This window comes from Cololabis saira, chromosome 11 (genome assembly GCF_033807715.1).
Source record: "Cololabis saira isolate AMF1-May2022 chromosome 11, fColSai1.1, whole genome shotgun sequence".
In the NCBI taxonomy this organism is placed as follows: Eukaryota; Metazoa; Chordata; class Actinopteri; order Beloniformes; family Belonidae; genus Cololabis; species Cololabis saira.
This window is the reverse complement of record NC_084597.1, coordinates 31828823-31853773: the sequence shown is the minus strand read 5'-3', so window position 1 is coordinate 31853773 and position 24951 is coordinate 31828823. Positions and strand designations below refer to the sequence as shown.

At 39.4% G+C, this 24951-nt stretch overlaps 1 protein-coding gene across 5 annotated transcripts in view; it reads right to left on the bottom strand.

The window, feature by feature from the left end:
* The window catches only part of LOC133455370 (ankyrin-1-like), a 105081-nt gene that overhangs the window by 37460 nt on the left and 42670 nt on the right, over positions 1–24951 (bottom strand). For 4 of the 5 annotated variants that reach the window (XM_061734361.1, XM_061734362.1, XM_061734364.1 and 1 more), the window contains exons 2-26: positions 18026–18127; positions 15085–15183; positions 14605–14703; positions 14338–14436; positions 13080–13265; positions 12768–12866; positions 12513–12611; positions 12196–12294; positions 11389–11586; positions 11068–11166; positions 10751–10849; positions 8994–9092; positions 8463–8660; positions 8283–8381; positions 7958–8056; positions 7517–7714; positions 7254–7352; positions 6270–6368; positions 6058–6156; positions 5498–5590; positions 5274–5346; positions 4083–4103; positions 2318–2441; positions 1361–1424; positions 940–1052 (exon numbers count right to left, since the gene is read on the bottom strand). In XM_061734361.1, the coding sequence (XP_061590345.1) occupies positions 940–1052; positions 1361–1424; positions 2318–2441; positions 4083–4103; positions 5274–5346; positions 5498–5590; positions 6058–6156; positions 6270–6368; positions 7254–7352; positions 7517–7714; positions 7958–8056; positions 8283–8381; positions 8463–8660; positions 8994–9092; positions 10751–10849; positions 11068–11166; positions 11389–11586; positions 12196–12294; positions 12513–12611; positions 12768–12866; positions 13080–13265; positions 14338–14436; positions 14605–14703; positions 15085–15183; positions 18026–18127 (2756 nt within the window). The remainder of the gene's footprint in view (positions 1–939; positions 1053–1360; positions 1425–2317; positions 2442–4082; positions 4104–5273; positions 5347–5497; positions 5591–6057; positions 6157–6269; positions 6369–7253; positions 7353–7516; positions 7715–7957; positions 8057–8282; positions 8382–8462; positions 8661–8993; positions 9093–10750; positions 10850–11067; positions 11167–11388; positions 11587–12195; positions 12295–12512; positions 12612–12767; positions 12867–13079; positions 13266–14337; positions 14437–14604; positions 14704–15084; positions 15184–18025; positions 18128–24951) is intronic. The other variant, XM_061734363.1, reaches the window with a different exon arrangement.

Here is a 24951-nt window from a genome sequence, read left to right as displayed (position 1 = left end):
AAAATCTGTCATTTTTAAGTAAGTCCAACTGAAAGCACAAACTAATAATAATAATAATAATATTTAAAGCTGCAAGCAGCGATGAACGGGCCCTCGCACCCTTGTGCACGTTCAGGTGTGCTGCAGTGGAAGTGCTTGTGTGACTTGCATGTAGATTCTTCAGGCCTGGACATTTAGCGGATGACACCACCCACGACTGTCTATATCAAACCATTCAAAAGTTATGGCAGAAAGTAGGAACTATCAGATATCGACCAATCAGATGAAGGGGCGGGGCTAATTTGCAGCAATTATGTTCAAGGACTCAAAACCGAGTCCGATGACACCACCCACAAGTCTTTATGTCAAACCATTCAAAAGTTATGCCAGAAAATAGGGGAATATAAAATATTGACCAATCAGAAGAAGGGGCGGGGCTAATTCAGGCCAATGAAGGTCAAGTACTCAATACCGAGTCCGATGACACCACCCATGACTCTTTATGTCAAACCATTCAAAAGTTATGCCAGAAAATAGGGGAATATAAAATATTGACCAATCAGAAGAAGGGGCGGGGCGAATTCAGGCCAATGAAGGTCAAGTACTCAATACCGAGTCTGATCACACCACCCACATGTCTTTATCACAACCCGTTCAAAAGTTATGGCAGAGAAAACTTTTCTAGGGGGCGCTGTTGAGCCATTTTGCCACGCCCATTAATGCAAACCATTAAATATCACATTTTTCGCCAGGCCTGGATTGCGTGCAAAAGTTGGTGACTTTTGGGGCACGTTTAGGGGGGCAAAAAGGCCCTCCTTTCGTCGGAAAAAAGAAAAATTCCTACAGATACAATAGGGCCTTCGCACTGTAAGTGCTCGGGCCCTAATAATAATAATAACAATCCTTTAGGTTCAGAGAATGATTATGATTGACAACCAGCACAGCGGCCGACCAGCTCACCCTGTGTGGATGGGGCTGGCCACAGGACTGACATTATCTGACGTCTCCGTAGCCGGGCTGCTTGGAATAAGTGAATCTTCATCGTACTCTTTTGGCAAAGGGATTGGTGTGTGCTGATGGCAGACAGGGAGAAAAATGAAAAGCAGTGAAAAATTTAGAGGAGATAAAAAATTTGTGAAAACATTATGATAGAGAAGAGTGTGAGGGGAGGACAGAAGAAAGGAATGAGAAAAGAGGTTCATAAAAAATGCAACATGATGAATGGAACCTCTTCCGCGGATATAGGAAGTCAAACTAAATGAAGAATCATTAATACAAATATAAAGACAGCTGTAACTGCATAATTTCCTCAGTTGAATATCTGTTATTAGTAGGATAAAGTAAAACAATACTTAATAAAATCCATGTAAGTGAAGCATACCTGGTCCAATTGAACCGTTTCCGGTGAGACACAGGGGATCCTGGGAATAGCAGGAGAATAGGGGCTGTGGCAGAACAAATTAGAAGAAATGTTGGACAAGACACAAGAGAATGGTTTCTTCTTGCATAATTGTTCATTGCTCAGTTGCAGTTCATGATAGCCACTCTATGTAGTAATACCACCGCTGACCACATGGGGGCATATAGATCGACTGTGTCTACGAAAGAGTGGACAGTCAGACAACACTTTGTTTATTACTCCAGGGGCTAACACATAAACATTCCCATGATATGCTGCCCCCATATGGTTGGGGGTGACATTGCTATTTAGAGGAAAAAGATTTCCAGCATGCATCCTTGAAAATAAATTTAAACTAGTGCAAATACCTGAATTTATCATTTAGTTTGTGCAAACATGCAATTTTTTGTTCCAATCAAAGGCCCTAACACGCAAGGCCACCCCGTGCCTGAAGGTGAGTAACATAATGCAAGATGTGTGGGCATGTAGAATGATGTATTTTCCCTACATTGGCAGGGTAAAATACGTCATCAGACAGGTATAATTTTCATAACAAGGATGGATCAACATCGGAATGTTTTTTGGCCGGGTTTTGCTTCTTGCAGAGCCCCAGTTTGTCATTTTTGTCACCAGTTGTTCAAACAATTGACCATCCTTTGTAGTTCTGGTTTATGTAGTTCTGGTTTATGTCGTCCGAGTCTGAGTAGCTCGTGGATCTCCTTGTCTCCACAGTTACTCATCTTGCAAATATAGATCCTACCTGTGTCCTCTTGCTGCTGTTGTTACTCTCATCAACTGTTTTCCTTATATTATCCCCTTAGAGAAAATAAAAACCCTCCCCTGGTGGGCTTTACTCAGGTTAGGTGATCAACAAATCGCTAGATCCGCGTGTTAGACGCAGGGTATTCGACATTGTAAAAAAAGGCTGCAATATCTTACGTGGTTCCCACACCACCCTCAAAGTCTCTGAGTGACTTCTTTGGGGAGAGAAAGTCATCGTCCTGATCTTTGAAGTCATCGAGTTTCAAATAGCGTGCTCCATCCATTCCAAGCAGCTCGTCTCCTGTGGGCAAAATTAAAAGAGATCAGAACAGGCCAAACAGGAACAAAGATAGAAAAAATAAAACGGGTAGATAACAAGTTGTAAAGAAAAGAGAAGGAAATAAGAGAAAAAATGATGAGACCAGAGAATCACACACAAAGTGATGCTGATTTCAACTCTAAAGCTTTCATACATGTAACATTGTGTAAATCAAGGAACAATATGTCCCAAAATTTATCATTTTTCCTCAATACATTTTAACGTTTCACCGTGCATTTTGAGCCTCAATATTTTGAAGACTGAGCTCTGCACTTCAATTCCAAAAACAAATATTCACTTTTTTTACAATTTTATTCTTAAAGCCACTCTGTAGCAATACCACATCTGACCACATGGGGACAGCATACCACCAGAGAGTTTATGAGTCAGCCCCTGGTAAGACACGAACAAGTGTACCACTAATGGGACAAAGAGGTATTACAAAACATGTTGGACCATTTCCCCTCATTAGCACAGCATTGTAATTGGATCAACACAGGATATCTATATGGCCCCGTTTGGTCAGAAGTGGTACTGCTACATAAAATGGCTTCAAGTGAAAGCGAATTGTTAAACTGCCATCCTTCCCATCCTTTCACCTCTATGAAACCACAGAATAAAACGGCCACACAGCCACTGTGGATATTTTAGTCCAAGCAATGGAGTAAAACCAACAACAACAACCAGAGCCAATGGAAACCAAAGGAGTGAAATAAGAGGACTGGTAAGACAGTGAGTATTAACACAGTTGAGGACACTGCATGGACAGCAAACTGCAAGGCACCTGGTGACAGCTTTTTTTTAGTGAGCATGCCCATTAAAGATGAAATCACATGTGGTGATGGTTGTTTCTGTGTAGGAGAAAATATCTCAATTATTATATAGGAATGACACTGAAATAAAAATCATAACAAGAATAGTAACATGAAGACATCACTTAACAAGACATAGATGTTTATAGACAGTTTAACATCCATCAATGCAAGCTGCTCAGGAAATCCATAAAAACAAGTTAAAGAGGGAATGAATAATAACATGAAAAAGGTAGATCATAAACGTTTGCAAAATGAAGCTTGGCTGTGACAATGCTTTGAAAATTTGATTAAAATAAGGATTATAGGGGGTACAGGTAGGGTTTTGATTTAAATTGAGTAAAACAGAGAGATGACTATAAACAGCAACTGTGCATGTTGTTTTCAGGAGTGTACTGCAGCCGCACAGCAACTGTTTAACCAGGTCATGTGGCTGTAAAGGGCAAGAGGAACAGTAATACTGAATTGTAAGGGAGCAACTTTGATTTTATATGCAGAAATATTGGAATTCCGTCAATAATAAGCCCACAAACATATATACATCCAATGCTTGTGAAAGGAAAAATGTTATGATTTCATGCTGATGAAAAACACACCATTTTTACATAAATTTCTGAACGAGAAGTAAAGGAGAAAAGACATGACTGAATATATAAACACAGAGAACAGCAGACAGGGCTGAAGTTGAGAAAATAACTGATTAGAAAGATAATTAGTGACAAACGGACAAAAATTTGAGAGTGAAACTGCAATGAAAGAACGAGTTCACGAGCCACCGAAGCAGACAAGGCAGAGAAACACACTATCCTACCTAACGTTAGCTGGGCAACCCCTACAAAACAAATGGAAAACGGTGTTATCAAGAGCCACACACATATGCATTTAAATTCATATTGTTACTTTGATAAGTCAGTGTACTTCCCATGCAGTCTTCTTCTAGTAAAGTAACCAATCAGAGCTGAAAGTCCATCCATCCATTATCTATACCCGCTTTATCCTTTGCAGGGTCACGGGGGTCTGCTGGAGCCTATCCCAGCTCATTTCAGGTGAGAGGCAGGGGTTACACCCTGGACAGGTCACCAGTCCATCACAGGGCCACATATTAACACACAAACCATGCTAGGGCTGGGCGATATATCGAGATTTTAATATATATCGATATATTTTCAAACACGATATGGTAAGAGAATATATCGTTTATATCGATTTAAAAAAAAAACAATTTTTTTTTTTTTTTTTTTAATGATTTTGATATAGCTTATTTTGGGACAAATTGACTTGAATGTTTTATTTGAGATTTGCACAAATGTTTTGTTATTTGCACAACTGTCAACCTCAGTGGAAAAGTCTGCCTGTTACTGTCTACATTGTATTAATTGCACAGTGTATTTTAATGTAATTGTTATGCCGGAAAGGGATATTTTTTTTATTTTATTCAAGAAGCATTTTTATTCTATATATGCAGGCAGTTTATTTTTATTTCATTTGTTTTATACATTTTGATATTGTGCAGACCTCTGTTAATAAAGGTACCTGTGTGACATTGGCTTTGTATTAAAACTGACTGTTTTTTTAAGGGTTTGCCTCAGAAAAAGATGAAGCTAACAGAGATGCTATGCTATAATGCTTTGGGGGAAACCCCAATTAAGGCACAGAAAAAATATCGAGATATATATCGAGTATCGCCATTTAGCTAGAAAATATCGAGATATGACTTTTGGTCCGTATCGCCCAGCCCTAAACCATGCACACTCACGCTCACACCTAGGGGCAATTTAGAAGCATGTTCTTGGACTGTGGGAGGAAGCTGGAGTACCCGGAGAGAACGCAAGCACGGGGAGAACATGAAAACTCCACACAGAAAGGCCCCTGCCGGGCCTGGGAGTCGAACCGGGGACCTTCTTGCTGTGAGGCTACAGTGCTAACCACCAAGCCACGTGCTGCCCCAGGAAAAATCAAATCTATGCAACTGATGTGTTTAAGATCAAATCAGGAAGCATACCTTCGTCTTCGGAAACATCCAGAATCTCATCAACTGTTTCTGGAAAGCTCATCCGATGCTTCTCTGTGGTGATCTGTGAAGAATATTCTGGATTAATTTACAAGCAGGTGGGGTAGTAGATCATCATTAATAAAAGAAAGGTAGTCGACAGAACGCCAACAATATAATGCATCAGAGCTTTTTCTTCATGCACTGGCACAAATGGTGCATGATGCATTACTCACTGTGGAAACAGACTCCTCGGTAACCAGCTTCAGCACATCAATGACAGAAATGTACCCCAGCCGCTTCGCGATGCCCAAGGGGGATGTTCCATTCTGTACATATAAATGTGATGACCATGACTAAAAACATTCAAATAGATATGTTTTCTACATTTTAGAATAAAAAAACACAAGTTTACAGTTCACAGGTGCACAAAACTTAAATAAAACAGACAAGAAATTTTCCACTAGGACTTCAAATATAAAATACACAATTTGTGTTATTTTATTCATATGGAAAGCGTTCGTCCTTATTCCTGTTTTTTCTTCCAGTGAAAGTCAATCATATTATTGGTGCTTATTTCTATGCACAATAGCATGTAAAGTCTGTTTGTGTCTAAGACAATTCAACATTTTTTATGTATATTAATATCTATTTGTTTCACCAACATTTGATTGGACAGACAAGCAACAAGCATTGACAGAAGAGCCATTTACTGGAGTACCATTCGATGTCTCTTCCTCCTCGCCATGCTAAATATTTTGCATAACTGCGAATGACAGAAAGGGATGTGTCTCACCGAAGTAATTTCGTTTGGCTGTGCTCCATGTTTTAGCAAAAGGGTGACAATGTCGGTATGGCCTTGTTGAGCTGCTTGGTGAAGAGGGGTGTAGCCCATCTGGAGGGATAAAATTAAAGTATGTGTCAAAAGAAGAGGCAAAAAAGCAGTGTTTGATAAGAGAAAAAAAAACTAAACGATTTTACAAAGGCCCAACTTTTAATGAGTTTTACCCTCGTTTTAGCATTCACATGAGCCTGCTGCTGTAGAAGGAATTTCACCATCTTGATGTTGCCATAGTGACAGGCCACATGAAGGGGCGTGTAGCCCATCTGAGACATGATGAAAGACACTTTAATGACGCCTCTGAACAGAATGGTCTGAATCTCATGTACACATGTGTAAAGACATGCAAAAGAGAAATAGCAAACCTGAAAAAAGCTAATTAAAAACAAAGCCATTTAAAGGAGCTTGAGGCCGGATTGTGGCAAGATTTATGAAAAAAATCCGTATACATTTTAAGTTTTCTAGTAATAATGTCAGGTGAAGCGTTCCAAACCCAAAAGAATGAGCCCTCTAGTGTATCTCTCCTTTGCCTTGAACAGGCTGTGTGCTGCAAAATGTGCTGCAATTCGGTCCCGAATTTCCCGCGCTGGGCTGCAGATGTGACGTCACATGACGCTGCATGCGCGTTCTCCCCATTCTCCCGTGCCGGCTTCGCTGTTGGCTGCAGTACCCCCAACGGCCGTCGTGGTGAAGGGTGGCGCTAGAGAGTCTCATTTCTTAAAAGGAGCCTCAAGCTCCTTTAAATGAGAAATATTTCAGCATACATTTGATAAAATGCATGTTTTTTATGAAATTAAGAAAAAAAAATAGTTCCATCTTGCGAGGGTAAGTAAGTAAGTAAAATTTGACCAAACTGACCAAAGTGCTATAAATGATAGTAATAATTAAAAAAGAACATTCAGTGACAACAAATAAATCACAAATTTGATCTAAAAATACAGACACGAGAAATAACAAGATAAGGGGGCTGGAAAAGCTAGTGAATAGAGGAAAGACAGCAAAGGAGCTATTGGACTGAAATCATATGGCCTCAGATTTTATAATCTTGTGGCTCATTCTTGACCGTTGCCAGCTATTGTATTGAATATTGTTCTTGTGTCATTATGTCAACTATCAATTCACTTTGCATCAGTGAAGGCGGTGTAACTTACCCTTGAAGCAGCATAAACAGAAGCTCCCTGTTTGACCAACATGTCAGCGATGCCCACATGACCTTCCTGAGCTACAAGATGCAGAGGGGTCAGTCCATTCTGAAAGACAGAAAAAAGAAGCAATGATTTTCCTCATAGACATTAGATCTTGTGCTGTAAGGACTGTATATAGTCCAATAATCCCGTATCAAAACCTTTTATTCCTAAATTGCATGATGAAAAAGACGAAAAGCTTCATTTAGATCCACTCCAAAGTGGGCTACCTTGTTTCCCAGATTTACATTGGCCTGTTTGGAGATGAGCAGGGCCGCTATGTCTGGCCGTCCCTCCTGCGATGCTAGGTGGAGGGGTGTGATGCCTTGGAGGGACTCAGCGTTGGGTGATGCCCCGTGCTGAAGCAGGCAACTGGCCACCTCCATCTGGTTCTGCTTGGCCGCTATGTGCAGAGGAGTGTAACCGTTCTGTGGAAAGAAACGAGGATGTACAAACGCACACCTCCATGTTCACTGGTCCTCTTAACAAAGTCTGTGTACAACCCCCAGATTAAAAAAAACATGGAAAGGTGTTTTGAAAGAGCGTTTGTCAGTACAAAGATAGCTTTATTGGTTATTGTGTGGAAGACCCTGATTTGACAGCAGTGAGTTTAGCATATTGTGTAGGTTTCCCTGTATGAGCATGTGCACACATTTATGTGAGCATCTTACTCGGGCAGTGCTGTGTGCAGATCCTCCCTTGCTGACCAGGAGTTTAACAACATCCAGGTTGTTGTGATGGACGGCCACATGAAGGGGTGTCAGACCGTTCTGTCAACCACATACACACGTACATGTGAACATTTAAACACCCGTAGACAGGAGCATACACAAAACCACACCGAAACATGTATATATGAGACACAAACTATGGTAATCGACCTGCAAGCTGATAAAACCAATTATCTTAGTGAGATCAAGCTTTTACGCAGAACTGACTGTTCCTCACAGCCTTGGAAAGACGCTTTTGTTGTTTTGTGGTTGCTGTCTGACTCACCTTCCCAGCCGCATTGGGGTTGGCCCCTCTCTCCAGGAGGAGCTCTGCAACATCCACCTTTCCATATTTAGAGGCCACGTGGAGGGGAGTGAAACCTTTCTGCTCAAAAAAGGAAAACAAAGAAAAGTCATGGAAGCCAATGTAATACCTACTCAATTAAAATAAGCAGAAAAACTCTACCTTTGTCATCTTGATTTGCTGTGCTCCAGCATCCAGCAATATTCGAATGGTGTGGATGTGTCCTTCCCGTGCAGCAATGTGTAAGGGTGTGTGACCTGCAGTGGTGGCTGAGTCGGGGTTAGCCTCGTGCTCCAGGAGCAACTTGACAAGCTCTTTGTGGCCCATACGAGCCGCACAGTGTAGGGGGGTCTGGTCGTCCTGGATAACAGCAAAGCGCATGGAAAAAGACATTTGAATACTGTGGAAAGGAATTTACCGGTAAAAAAGATAACTAACCAAGAACCACGTAAAAGTTTATTATCAACCTGAGGTGGACTTAATTTATTTAACTCTGTGAAAGGCAGTGTGTTTATATGGACAACAGTACTCTGACATAAACCAAATCCAATTAGGCACCATATTCTGAATAAAAGACTGCAATCTCAACCTGAATCATATTTGATGTAAAAGATAACTATACTAAAGTATGAACTATTCAGATCATAGTCACTTTATTAAAGTACAAAAAAAAGAAAAGTTCACATCTCATACCTTTGCCTTGGCATCCACTTGTGCTGCGTTCTGAAGCAGGAACTGAGCGACTTCGCAGTGTCCTGCTCTGGAGGCCATGTGGAGGGGAGTCTCCACTTTCTGATGCAGATAATATCAAGGAGCTACTCACTTCCGTTTGAATGGGTTTTTCATTAATTACATATTTTGTGAAAATGCACAGGGTCGATATGTAAACAGTCTGGTACATGCAGAAAATAAAATGTTTATTTTATGTATTAAAGCAGCACAACGTAACTTTCAGCTTTTCTGAGTTTGGCGGCATCTTTTGGACAAAAGCGGTAATGCTTTACCAGAAAGAACACTACGTTTCCCATGAGCACCAGCGCGTACTGCAGGAAAACTCCTGTCCCGTCGCGTGCATTTGTTTTGAGAGAAGACGGGACGCTTTTCTGTTTCACCAAGTGAACAGACGGAACGCAAAAAAAAAGATGTTAAACTGCTGGAAAGGAACTGGAATTTTCCGGGATACCTTAAACAAGGAAGCCAGGGAGCGGTATATGGAGAAAATAAGGATTATTAACGGTCTGGATCCATATGAAATCCCTACTAAAGAATGGAGCTCCTCGTCGGAGCTGCACTCTTTAGAAGGATTTACTGCCGCAGTTCTGCACAACCCACGTCTTACTACCTTGTTTAGGAGTGTTTTGCAGCTGCTTTGGTAAATGTTTGACTCGCCATGTGTTTCAATAAATTAGTTTAATAGTACAACATACAGTACATGTTTTGTATTACTCTTACTTTTCATTTCTTTTTTTTGACTGCTTTGAAGAGGCTCCGAGGCGTGAGCAATATTTTTTTTTCCTCGTGAGATTATTTTTTTCCTCTGCGGCTACAAATCAAATAGTTAATATTTTTTCCTCAACAAAATTAATCGCACCGCAGAGAGCTGACCAACAACTGCGTTTAGCTGGAGAAGTGGGGAATAAAACCCGTTTGAATGGTCCGACCCCGGTCTGTGAGTGTTTGTTTGTGGTTTAATAAACCCGTGTTTTGATCAGACGCCCGTCTGTGTGCGTTTGTTTGTTTACTGAGGAACGTTATGTTTGGTCGGACTCGTTACAGCCGCGATCCAAACGAGCCAGCGACTCTTTCACTGTTTTACTTTGTTATGTCAGATACTTGGCCTGCGTGGTTCTGCCTCCGAGCAGGAAAGCGGTGAAAAGTTAAACCATTAGCGATCTTTTCCCCACGTCTGTTGTGTGGAGCTGCTGCAGCCACAACGCAGCAACGGGTTACCAGCTTCTGCGGAGCTGCGCTCCAAGCCCCGCCCATTTTCATCTCGACTGCGAATCGGGAAGGAGGGGGAAGTGACGTATGCCGTAAAGCAGTCAAAGTCGTAAAAATTTGTAGTTTTTTAGTGTGGCAGGGTTCCTACCATGCTACTCAAAGTTACATAGTGCCAGTGAAGGTGATACAGACCCCCCCAGACCATGAGAGAGGTTCATTAAACCTGTTGGAAGTTGATGTACCATCACAATGACTCTGGAAATATGATATTAAGGTGGAAAAGTTACGTAGTGCCGCTTTAAGTCATAGTTTTGTAATTCACTTTTACTCATCATTTGATCAGTTTATCAATTCAGATAATTCTGTAACAGTTAAAAAGAAATGATATCAAATGATGTCTAAAGTAAGCATTGCCAGGTAATGCTAGATAGTGATTTAAATGAAAACAAAAATAAAATAGAACCATTTATGAGCTTGTTGTGTTGTTAGATGAAAAAATTTGCCCTCACCACATTGGAAGCATTAGGTGAAGCCCCTCTTTGGAGCAGGTTTTTCACTATGTTCAGATGGCCCATGAATGCTGCTACATGAAGAGGAGTCAAACCAGACTAGAAACAGACAAGAAACATGATCAAAACTCAAATATCTGAGGAGGAATATTCATTAGTATAAGCTCAGCAATACCAACTAAACATGTTTTACTTAAAAACCTCATCTCAGATGTTTGCAAAAGAGGCACAAAAATGAGGCACAAAAATGTGTTTTCTTCTGGGTGAAACCATCACATCATGTTCAAACCTTTTTCTTCGTGGTGACGTCATCTCACCTCTGTGACGGCTTCTAAGGAAGCAGAGTGCTTTAGCAGCAGGTCCATCGACCGCATGTGGTTCTTTTTGCAAGCAATGTGAAGAGGGGTGAAGCCATTCTAGTGACACAAGAGAAAGAGGTTCAGAGCTAGTTCTGAAGTTTTTTGTGATGTTTAATGCCCTTGCGAGGAATCCTTTTGGGCAGTTAGACTAAGTAATTGAGCGCTTGTTAAGTGCTCAACAAGAATAAATAGTTTAAGATGGGACTAGAATTTTATTCGGCTTTCCAAACAAAGAAACATGGAGTCTCTCATCACATAAAATTGATAATGGCTACTCACCAAAGCTCGAGAATTGGCTTTTGCCCCTTTGTCCAGTAGAACTTTGGCCATGCGATGGTGGCCGCAGTGAGCTGCTACATGAAGCGGGGTGAGGTGGTCCAGCGTGATGTCATCAATCTCAGCGTTGTCTTGCAGTAGCTGCCTGACACAGTCCATGTGATCCCCCTGAGCTGCCATGTGGATGGGGGACAGACCGTTCTGTTGGTTAAGTGAAAAGAAGAGTTGGGAAGAAAAAGAAAGGACAGAAAAATAAAGTAAGGTGGAGAAAAGTGGGCATTCTCGAAGAATTGTGGTGTTTTCATCAACTTATACGTAGAACACAGCCAAATAATTCCAGAGTGGATACCAGAGGTGGTTTGTCCACTTACGCATAAGAAATTTTGCTTAATGATACTAATGATAATGATAAAAACAAAACATTCTTATGACTGAAAAACATCACACATGGCCTGCTGGAGTCAGCCCCTACATACCAAAAATCTCCATATGGGTGCTTCTTTTTCTCTTGTTTTTTTGTTATGCTTTTATTCTAGAAAGATACACTTTATACACCTTTAGCTTCTTTCGGGTCACAATTTTATGCTTCATATTCTGTTTTAATAGCCTATCTTCACTGGAAGATGTATGCAATACACCTCGCTAAAACTACTTGCAGATCATCTTTTAGGATTAACATCCTACTAAAGGGATGCATTAATAGCTGATCAAATAATAGGATTCATTCTATCTGCTATTCAAAATGACTTGAGAATCGCTAAGTCAAGATGCACATTTAGATTACAGCCTTTGTGACTGAAAGTCCTCTACCTTGGTTTTAGCTTGGATGGGAGCACCGTGTTCCAGTAGGATCTCAATAATGCGAACATGACCGTTCCTGGCTGCACAATGGAGAGGAGTCAGCTCATCCTATGAAGAGATGACCAGAGAGAGAGACAGAGAGAGGCGAGGTTAACATGTGATACAATAAGGGGCCAATCCGCAGGGAATACAACAATACAGTTAATAATTGGATGATATTCAGAATAAGCAATAACATATTTCTGTTGTTTCCCACATAAAACACCACTGAAAGCAGTGGAGAGAACATGCAGAACAGTGAAGAGTGGGGCTGAACACTAGACTACCTTAGTTCTGGCATCAATCTGTGCTCCTCTGTCCAGCAGCAGTCTGACCATCATGACATTGCCCCTCCTGGCGGCTATATGAAGAGGTGTGATACCATTCTGGAGAAGCAGAGGCAATAAATCAGTTACTGATACAAGAAAAACAAGAAAAAAAAATATCATGAACGCTCCTGTTTATATGTAAAAGCATAAAAGAGAAGCACATAGTTCTTTGATGTCTTTTATTTGCTCACTTTAAGTCTAAGATGAACTGACCTTGGGAGTGAAATTGACGTTAGCTCCTCTGTTCAGCAGCAGCTGGGCTACAGTCATGTTTTCATAGTGAGCTGCAATATGCAGAGGTGTGAAACCAGTCTGTAGAGGAAAGGACAAGAGAGGAATATTTAAATTAGAGAGCACGCTAAAATTCATAAGCAATTAGACAACCATAATCTATTTTTTGTTTGGCAGTTGTTTAATTTTTTATATTCATGCAACATATTGTATTTTTCTAATCTCTATGAAGGTCATTTTGCAACATGTGTACTATAACAAGGATAAACGTGATCTCAGTAAACGTGGCCACACCTTGCTGAGTACGTCAGCGTTGGGGTCATTCTGCAGGAGGACCGCAGCGGTCCGTGTGTCGTCGTTTCGTGCAGCGATGTGAAGGGCAGGGAGGCGGACCTTGCCCTTCGTGCCATAGTTGATGAGCAGTGCCACAACGTTTTCATGGCCCTGCTGGAGGGCCACTGCAAGGGGCGTGAAGCCATCCTGACAAACGCAAAAACAAGCGGAGGAGATAGACAGAAGAGAGAAGAAGAAGGTGTAATCAAAGGTGCGATATCCTTGATCTGTGTTTCTCCTCACTGAACTGTGACTGGTGCTTGACTAGACTTCAATGAATCCGGTTCTGACTCTGCAACATAACACCTCTGATGTTTGATGGGATCCATATCAGTTTGGTTGATCAGGACAAATTAATAGCATGGTAACTATGGGGTGGGCAAAAATATCGATATGGCAATATATCGCAATACTTTTCCAGCCGATTCAATATCGATATTCAAAATGTGAATATCGATTTTTTTTTTTTTTTTTTTTACTTTTGAATTTTTTTTTTTTTTTTTTTTTTATCCCCGATTTTTTCCCATTATATCACCCAGTGCTCCTACCTAAGTGACAGTCCTGGGCATTGCCACTCTCTACCAACCCTGGGAGGGCCCTGCACTGAGCTCAGGTTTTATTTCACGTTTTATTTCATTTTATAATTTATTTTTTATATAACACAATTGCCTGTCCTTAAAAAATGAAAAATAATGGATAGAGGTTTATTTATTTATGGATTTATATCTATACTGACTGATCACTGTGCCTGTCCTTGGTTTTAGTTCCCATCTTTCTTGTGTTTATTATCATTTGCCACATAATTAAAGCAACCTCATACTAAATGTAATGTTAATTTCATATGATGTAAATAATATGAAAAACATATACAAATAAGTTGTAACTTTAGCTTGTATAGTTATAATAAAACATTGTTTTGACTCAGTTTGTCCCATGAATTGTCACTATAATCTGATGAACGTGCAACTCGGATTTTAAGATCCATCACTATCATCTGATGTACATATATACAACTTGGATTTTAAGATGTGTAATGCATTTTTAAATTTTTCGGTGAACTATGTAGAATATAATAATCGGGATATCGCATAATCGGGATATCGCAATGTGTATCGTATCGTGGCTCAAGTATCGTGATGCGTTTGGTATCGTGAGGTCCTTCCCAATACCCACCCCTAATGGTAACTATAAAGGAGCTGGTTTAAAAAAAAGCACGTACCTCAGTTGGGAGGCTCTGATTGGCGCCGTTCTCAAGAAGGAACTTGACCACCTCTAAATGGTTCTCTTGTGCTGCCATGTAAAGTGGACTGAAGCCTTTCTGTTTGGTCATAAACACATTTTGTACAGTTACACATAAGTTACAGCCTTTTAAGCAGATGTGTCATATTTAGAATGGAAACAGAAAACAGAAAAATGCACATATGAATGCATAAACACCGGCCCGGCCCATTTGCACTTTACTCCGTTACGGTTTGTGGAGACTCACGTGTGACTGGGCATTAACATTGGCACCGTAGTTGACCAGCTCAGCCACCACTTTCTCCTGCCCTGCCAGCGCTGCAATATGGAGAGCAGTGTTCCCTTTCTGGAGGTCACAAAAAAAAACCATACAGAAGATGAGAGGAGGAAATTAAAGTGAATGAGGAGACAATTATGGCAGCCTAATGACCTAGATCTTCACACTTACATCTCAACACTGAAACAGAGCTACACAAGATAATAACTCAAACTCAATCTGTGAAAGATAAAAAAACTTCAAAAGCAGCACATTTTTCTAAAACTTAAAAAAAAGACGACACTGACAAGCTCACACAAAATGAATGCAAGATATTTGGATCTGTTGAACAGATCATCCAATTTTGGTGGACTAGTTCCAGAAAAAAAAATCTAAAGTTAAAATGATGAGTTAAAGTAGGATGCTTTATTCATTTAAGTTAAAGTGCACACATACTGAAGGGCAGACTACCTTGGTGGTTGCTTCCAGCTCAATGCCAGAGTGTAGGAGCTCAAGGACCATTTTGACATGACCTTCTTTGGAGGCCAGATGTAACCCGTTTAGACCGTTCTGAGTGAGAGCAGATCAAACAAACAAGAAACAAGGTGAATGCATTTCCTAGCTTATGTTATAAACCACCTGATTTAAAACATACAATTCAGTGAGAGAAAGTTAGGAGGAGCAAAGGAAAGAGACATCCTAAGTGTCATGGCGCTGTGAGCATTGGAACATGGCAAGAACACGGAGAACGCATAAGGATCACAATTTCTGACACGCATGATCAAACTAGAGGCTGTCAACTTTCTGACTGTCCATCTATCTCTTTATAAGCGTCTGGATGCAGGCTGAATTAGCTGCAGTCTTCCTGCTGTAACCAGTCTGACCACAAGGAGTCACAGCGATCCAGACTGTCCTCATGATTCTCATCATACTGCAGTGTCAGTCATTTCCAGCAGCTTGCACTCCCTCTGCAAGCATGCACACAGTAAGAGGAAACACACCATGTATCAGTGACAGTTACACGCTATCTGAACGAATCAGTCTTTGTTCTTTTAGCTCCAGCGCCCAAGAAGACGTCTACCACAAACACTCACCTTTCACAATTATATGCACGTACGCATGACAAAGATAAGGCTGCAGCCACGGAAGGTCAATAAATGCAGGTAAAAATAGGAAGAGAGAAAGACTATGGCTGACAGCTGTGTGGCTATAGCAAGGACATGTTATTGGTACACAATGTCATAAACCACGTAATAATATCATGTCTGACCTTGTTTTAGTTCCAAATTAAAAAAAAACTAAAAAAATGAGGTTAAACATTATTCAAAACGTTGACTGCAGTTGTAAGTATGACATGAAATCAATGTTTATCTTATTAACTGTGATTAGGACTCAGCTATTAACTGTTCTTAAGGAAACATTTCAGATTTAAATCAACCCTAAGCATATTATTAGATGCTGAGGGGTGTAAACTTTAATTAGGGACCAAAGTCATGTGATTTGTGTCTGCGGAGCAGTCGACTTATGACCAAGGTTAATGACCCCTGCTTTATTTAACTGGATCAGTGCTTAGATGGTTTCCTCTTTCTGCCTTGTACACTTTTTCTTTACATACAAAATTGGAATGACCATGGTTTGTCTGTACGGACCCTACCCACACCATCACCGAAGTGGAAATGCATTTCTTAGTCTTGTCAGAGGATTAAAACAGCAATTTATTTTGATTAGTTTATTTCCACCAGGCTAACAGTAAGTGCCATTTTCCTGAAAAAACATATTCCCATGTCACTTAAAACTGCTTTAGATCATGTTGTTTTGGTCCTAAATGAAACTGTTACACTCCTTTACTTCAAATAATAGAGCTGATTTAGCTCTTTTAACTTAACTTGTCATGCTGTTGCAATCCCATCCACGTTTGCAGGGTGTACTTTTGTCAAAGTTCATGTCCTATCTGAAATGGACACCAGTTTTCCTTGTGGAAACTGGGGACTTATAAGACAAACACAGCAAACACCACATTGGACTTTAAGGTAAACTCCTCCCAACATGGCAAGAGGAAAGGTGGAAGGAAGTCACAGGATTACAAACATGACAGCCGTTTCACAAGCAGACCTTGTTTTCCTTGTATTCACTGTTGCTTTCTGTCTCTTTTTCTGTGTGGATGACACTTTGAAGATTAATACAGAAGATGCGTAGTTTTATCATATACACTGACACAATAAAAACTGAAGCTAAAGGCGACTTTCTGCTTTGATTTGTGATGCCAAGAGGTCCTGGCACAACTGTAGAGGCCGTTGCTGGGGAACAAGGAAGAGCAGAGTGTCCATTCTTAAGGTTCAGATTTACATAGCCCCATTCTACAAACATCCTGAATATAACCACATACTAATGAACAATTTACCCTGTTGTTTTTAGCATACTGTGATGGGAGAAAAGGGTTTCACATACCCAAACTACAGGTGCACACTAGTACTCTGCCCAAACAAAGATTAGCGGTGGTAACACCAATGTTTTGTCTACTAGAATGTATCATCCTCTCTGCTTTAGTATCAGTAGACTCCTCTGTTTCATTGTCATTCTGCATCGAGATGCCTGATGTTCTGACCCTTTTGTATGCAACTGTTTAGAATGACATATTTAATCTGGATTTGTTATGTTACAGTCTTAATGGAATACAATGTAAAACAGCAGGCAGTACGGCTGGTAGATTTATGAAACTATAAGCTAATATACTCAATTATTCATGCACACTACTTTACATGGAAAGAATAAAGGGGTGTGGGAGGTATGAATCTTTAATTTTCCTTCTTTGCGTTTACATAATTTGCTGATTCAGTGAAACAGCAATCCATGGAGGACAATGAAATCACAGATTATCATCCATCTAAGGACTAAAGTCTGCACAGTCAACTCAGAGGGATGAAATAAACTATGATTCTCTATTCTGCCTTTTTCATCATTATGACTGTCCTACTAAGCCTACGCAGCCTTTTACATTTCCACAGTGTTGAGTTAAGAGGTCCATGAACACATTTCTGCTAGAGCTGTTTTCATTAATATCTTAAATTCTTCTTTTGAGTTGCTCATCCAAAGTGATCGTGAATGAAAAGTGTGGATGTGCATGCTGTAAAATACTTTATTGCTTCATAGTTTAATTTTTTCCCACATGCATTCATTTCCTTTTAATTTAGTGTAAGAAAGTGTTGGTATAAGGCATTGTAGTATGAGCTGTTATTTTAGGCGAGTACTACGAATGCTGATTCAATACTTTCTTTTAAACATAAACCACAATTATATGTGTTGTTTTTGCGAAAATACTATGGTCGGAATTGTTTTTACCTCAACCAACGCAGAAAAACATGTGTTTGCGGAGTGAAAGCTGAGTGAGAGAGTGTGTGTGAAACTGTCTCACTTGATTAGCTATGTTGATGTCAATTCCATTCTTGATATGATCCAGAGCCTTGTCCAAGTTGCCTGAACGAGCTGCACGCAGGAAGCTGGTGGCTGAATCGGCCTGCAGTGAATAAAAAACCAGAGAGAGGCAGCGTATTGGTAAATACACATTAACAAAATTATATTTCAGTATGCTCAAAAACTCAAACCCCAAATCTGAGACCATCCATCCATCCATCCATCCATCCATCCATCCATGTTCTACACCCGTTTTATCCTGTACAGGGTGACGGGGGTCTGGTGGAGCTTATCCCAGCTCATTAGAGGCAAGAAGCAAAGGTACACCCTGGACAGGTTGCCAGTCTATCACAGGGCCACATATGTAGACAGACAACATGCACTGCACATTTTCAACATATATAAAATGAAAAAAAGATGCACAAAGGTTCTTACATTTATTCAATAGGAACTTCTCCAACAAGTCAAGTTATGCAAACTATGACATCCCTATAAGGCAAGACAAAAGGCAGTGTGCAGGAAACATGATACCTTATACTGTATTAGGGCTGGGCGATATATCGATATATTTTCAAACGCGATATGGTACGAGAACAAAAAAAATTTTTATTTTTTTTTACGATTTTGATATAGCTTATTTTGTGACAAATTGACTTGAATGTTTTATTTGCGATTTGCACAAATGTTTTGTCATTTGCACAACTGTCAACCTCAGTGGAAAAGTCTGCCTGTTACTGTCTACATTGTATTAATTGCACAGGGTATTTTAATTTAATTGTTATGCAGGAAAGGGACGTTTGTTTTATTTTATTCAAGAAGCATTTTTATTCTATATATGCAGGCAGTTTATTTTTATTTCATTTGTTTTATACATTTTGATATTGTGCAGACCTCTGTTAATAAAGGAACCTGTGTGACATTTGGCACAAGGCACTGTATTAAAACTGAATTTTTAAGGGTTTGCCTCAGAAAAAGATGAAGCTAACAGAGATGCTATGCTATAATGCTTTGGGGGAAACCCCAATTATGGCACAGAAAAAATATCGATATATATCGAGTATCGCCATTCAGCTAGAAAATATCGAGATATGACTTTTGGTCCATATCGCCCAGCCCTATACTGTATGCACTGCTCCTGCTTGCCTCTGCAAAAGGGAAATAAAATGTCAGACTTTTTTACAGCCCACTTTCGCCCACACAATTAGTTGGCAGGCTTTCATAGCACACTCTGCCACAAGCTCCGCTGTCTGTCTGTCTGATCTCAGGCAGCAAAGATCCTGTGCTCTGTGTCTCGGAGCGTGCCATTGTTTGTACGCCCACTCCTGAATTCATTCATTGGCCAAAAGCGTAATACAACTGACCTGAGCATTGGGATGTTTTCACTACCCTGAAGAGGAGATAAAGCACAAAGTGTGGTACTCCTGACCCCCTCTATAACCCTGTAACCAGCCAAATTATGTTTCAGCTGTTATTCCCAAATGGTTTAATTATACCATATTGCTCAGAGATATGCCTGCCCTTTTCAAATGACAGACATGCTTTTTTCTCTCCTCACATCTCTTATTCAAGACTATTTGAGATGTATGGTAATGCATCACGAAGCAGTGGTTGTTTGGTTTTTTTTTCCGTGAAGAGTGCATTCGATTTTGCATGACAAACAAATTGTATTTTGTTTCCTCAACACACGGTTCTATATTCACTACCGAATATATATTTTCCAGTCCAGTCCAGAAAAAGCTGTAGGATTAATACATTTTTTCTGCATTAATGTTATTGTGGACTACCGTGTCTCTTGTTCACATAAGGCAAGGCAAGGCAAGTTTCTTTGTATGGCACATTTTATGTACACAACAATTCAAAGTGCTTTACATAAAAAGATTACAAAGATTAAAGCAGAAATTAAAGACAGACAGATATAAGTTGAAAAGAATTTAACAAATTAGAAGCAAGAAAAAAAGGTTGTATTGCATTATGGTGGATTACTGAAATGCAGCAGTAAATACAAAGGTTTTCAACCTTGACTTAAAGCAACTGAGAGTTTCAGCAGCCCCGATGCATTCTGGGAGTTTGTTCCACAGGTGAGGAGAATTAAAGTTGAATGCTGCCTCAATGTGTTTGGTTCTAACTCTGGATACAGAAAGTAGTTGTGATGCTGACAACCTGAGGGTTGTGGTTTCTTTGTGATGGACCAGGAGATCAGAGATTTATTTTGGCCCTAGACCATTCAGAGATTTATAAACAACAGCAGGATTTTAACATCTATTTTGTGACAGACAGGGAGGCAGTGCAAGGTTTTAAGAACTGGAGTTATATGGTCAACTCTCTTGGTCTTGAGGACTCTGGCAGCAGTGTTCTGAACTAACTGCAGCTGTTTGAAGGATTTTTTAGGGACACCCTTTAGAACAGCATCCAGTCTACTGAAGTTTTTCTAAGTCTTTTAATCCTTGATATGTTCTTTACGTGATAATAAGTTGACTTCACTTCAATTAATCTTTTTTCCTTAGCTCCATACACTATTATTTCTGTTTTGTCTTCATTTAACTCAAGGACAATTCTGGCACATCCATTTTTTAATTTGATCAATACATTTGATCAATGTTTGAATTTCCTGGTGAGATGGTTATATAGATGTGTGTGTCATGTGTTATGGTTACACATTTTGGTCTTTTTTGTTTTATAATTTGAGCGAGTGGGACCATATAGATGTTAAACAACATGTTAAACAACAGAGGCTCCAGAATTGAACCTTGAGGAACTCCACATGTTATTTTTGTCAGCTCCAATTTGTATTTATCTAAAGACACAAAACACTCCCTTTCTTTTAGAAAGGACTCCAACCAGTTCCACGTGCTGTGCCAGAAAGTCCCACTCAGTTTTCAACTGGTCGATAAAGATGTTATGGTCGACCGTGTCAAAGGTAGCACTGGGATCCAGTAAGATCAAGACTGAAATGTTGCCACTATCCGTATTGGAGCGGATGTCATTAAGGACATTTACTAGAGCTGTCAGAGCTGTACAAGTGCTGTGATGTGGCGGAAACTGGACGGGAAGACATCAAAACAGTAATTTAATACTTTTTTTCCTTTTAATTTTCCCACAAGCTCATTAGCTAAGGTGAGTAGAGGTGGGATAAGGCGGAATACATCCGGAAAAAAAAAAAACATTTCACAGATATTTTCACCTATGTAGTGTTTCTTGATGATTTCTGCCTGGACGTTTCTGTTGACATTAATAAAACTCAAAGACAACACAAGAATGGTCAGACAGTGCATTCTCCATCACATGTTGGGTCCATCCAAAATGATCAAAAACAGAAAACAATTCCTTTGCCCATATTTCTTGAGGGTTATTGACATGGATGTCCCTAACAATTACACAATCAAAATCAACACAGATGATAGACAGCAGTCCAGTAAAATCATCAAAGAAGGTTGCATGGTGAGAAAGTAAGAACAAACATGGGTCTTGTTCTCTATTTTCAATAAATAAAGAACTCTTTGCTACATAATATCAAGTTGCATTTTTCTTTCTTATGTACAGTATTAACTACAAAAAAGGCTTTTATGAAGTCAACACAGGCACAAATTACATGAAGTCTCTGACAGTTGTAACATAATATTACAAAGATAGTTATTTGACATAATCATGATAATTTTTATATAATTTACATAATTATTTGTGTATAAACTCAACCGCATAAAAACACCTGGGTAAAACAAACAAAAAACTCATGAGCTAATTTCACTGCAGGCAGCTGTGGAGATGAACCCGCCATTAAATCAGGGGACATAAAAAAGTCTTAAACCGTATAGCCCTGTCTTTTAACTTGCAGCTAAAGCTCAACTTCCTCTCAATTGCTGTAGCCTCAACAATGTTCATATCAGGGAGCCCGGTAGACTCTTTGCTGCATGACCTCCCAGTTTCCTCAAGCTACTTTCTAATAAAGGCCACTAGAGCCACAAGAACTCCTAAAAAAGGAAGAAAAAAATCACATCAACCTCTAGAGCAGTGATTCTTAACCATAGGGCCGCGGCCCACACTTGGGCCGCGAGCGCCATCTAGTGGGCCGCCAAAAAAAATTCAGTTTTGTACGTGTGGGCCGCGAGGGCCGCGGGACTGCATAGCAACTCCCAACCAAATGAGGAGAAGAAGACACTCAGCTAGCTGTACGTGTAATAGTAAGAGAAATTGTGTGTCTTTACAGAGAAAATCCTTCATTTTGCACAGAGTAGGTTTAGATCCGCCAGGATCAGGGATCGATTAATTGGGTCTGCGCCCAGAGCAAGCGAGCACGGCGTGATCATTTATCCCGGCGCGTCCCCGCGGCCGGGGAGTTCGGCTGAGGCTGCCGCTCGGGCGGTGGGCTCCGTCGTTACTGCTGAAGGATGGTAGATGTAGATGCGTGGGCTGTCGTGTCTGCTGGACTGGACTGTTCGGGCTTTCGAAAAAGCATCGGAAAGTAACTGCTGCAGCGCGACCAGAGAGCTGCGGTGCAGGCTGTGCCCGTCGCAGCTGATCAGGCTCGGATGAATCCCGACACACTGAGTCCTGACAACTTATTAATGTAAATAACTTAAAGTAAAATCAAACTAAGTTTTGTCCTCGCTGTATTTTTAAATATGCAACCCGGAATGGACAAATTCATCCTGTTCAGTCTTCCCACTGGGACAAAACCAGTGTCTCATACGTTCAGAGACCGTGGCGTTCAAAGTGCGAAAGTGAAACGCCACTGAAACAAAACACAAAGTTTTTCATCAAACATATCCACTCAAGTCTGAACTGAAGTCACAGAAAAATAAACTGACCATCTTAAAACATCCTGCCCATGTTTGAGTCCACATACAGCTGTGAAGCAGCTTTCTCCACAGTGAACATAATTAAAACTAAATATCGTTTCAGGCTCATCAATGAACACCTCCACATGCATATGAGAACCTGACACCATCCAGCCCAGATTTAAAGTCCTGACAGAAGAAATTAGAGCTCAGTTCTCTCACTGAACAACAGAAAGTGGGGGCATAAGATTATAAGAGGGGAAGAAAGAAAAACTGCAAAACTGTTAAATTGTTAAGATGTGTTTATATTAATTTAGTATAAAAATGTGTTGAGACAATTAACAAAGAAAAGGGGAAATTCAAACTGCTGGTAGAGAAATAAAATAAGATAGCATTTGAAAAATAAAATAAAATCTACTTTATTTTTAAGAGAAAAAAATATGTTTAATTCAAGTTAAACATGTTAATTGGCAAATATGTACTTTTTTTAATATAACAGTCAGATGCAGATGTTGATACAACTATGAGGCTACTTGAATATATACACAGGCACACACACACACACACACACACACACATATATATATATATATATATATATATATATATATATATATATATATATATATATACTTAATTAAAACTTAATTAAAATATTTACTCAAGCGAAGGTCCAGAACCTCATAATATATATATATATATATATATATATATATATATATATATAGTATATATATATATATATATATATATATTATGAGGTTCTGGACCTTCGCTTGAGTAAATTTTCTCTAAATGGACCTCTTAAAGTTTTAGTTGAATACCCCTGCTATACAGTGTTTATATTTAATGGGCCCCGGGCCACTCTGTACTGAAAAAATTGGGCCCCAAGGTCAGAAAGGTTAAGAACCCCTGCTCTAGAGGTCTATTTTCCTGTTTGTTAAAATATCATACAAAGTAATTTTATGAAGAGTTTAACAGATTTAATAATATTATCGACTGTTATCAACCATGTATCAGTACTGGGAATATAATGGCTGATAAATTAAAGGAAAAGAAAAAAAATGAAATAGAAAGCTGAAATGTGGAAAAGAAAAGATCCATTCATCATCTTAGGAGTGTTGACATTGCACAGTTTGTCCAAAAGAGGACACTGTGGAGCAACCTGTTGGCAACACATCATTTCCACAAATAGAAAATAATATCAATTTATACTTGTTTTTTAAAAAAAGGGTTATTTTTAAACGGCATCATTAGGTCATAGTGAATCATAAATAGCAGACATAAAAAATGTGAAGGAAATCATTTTATATTTTTTGTTTCTGATAGAAAGTAATATATCGACATATTGAAATATCGTATATTTCAGATTTACCCTAAATTCAGCCATGAGGTCATAAGATCCGTTAGGCAAAGACAAAATTAAGTAACTCATTTCATGTACTGTAGGCTGTACTGATTTCGAAAACTAAATCTCAACATCACATTCTACCTCATGAACCTGAAGCTAGCCTTCAGTTCGTAGCATCTGATTAAGTTGTGGCCCTTTCGCTATGAAGCTATGAAGCTACAAATCATAGTATAACTTCAGCTTTGTTTGTACATGTAGTTTCCATGCGGTTTCTCTGCAGATAAGCAGAACCTGCTGTGTTTACTGTGACCCTGCAATATCATTCAATGTGGAGCGTGAGTTAAACTCAACATGTTGTGGTTTATATAGCATCCTATTAAAGCACAGCTAAGTTAACATTATTTGAATCTGAGTTGTTTTCATAAAGTTAACTGGCACCCAATCATAACAAAGCAACAATAATAAACAAAAAAAGTTTCAAATTTTATTTTTGCTTATATTAAATAAATATCTGAATGAGCATATTGAATGTTATTCCATGGATTCCGAAGCTACACTGTTTTTTGTTTTTCATTCAAATTGATTTTGAATCTCAAGCGGAAAGATTTTGATTATAAATGAATTAAATTGAACATGACTGCACAGAGCATCTTTGCTTTCTATGTAAAGCACTTTGAGATAACATGTTCTGAATTGGTATTATAACTGAAATAAGAGATGGGATTAAAGAAGAAAACCTAACACCGCAGCAGAGCTGTGGGCACATTTTAAGCCAACTTGATAAGCAGAACCAAATAACTT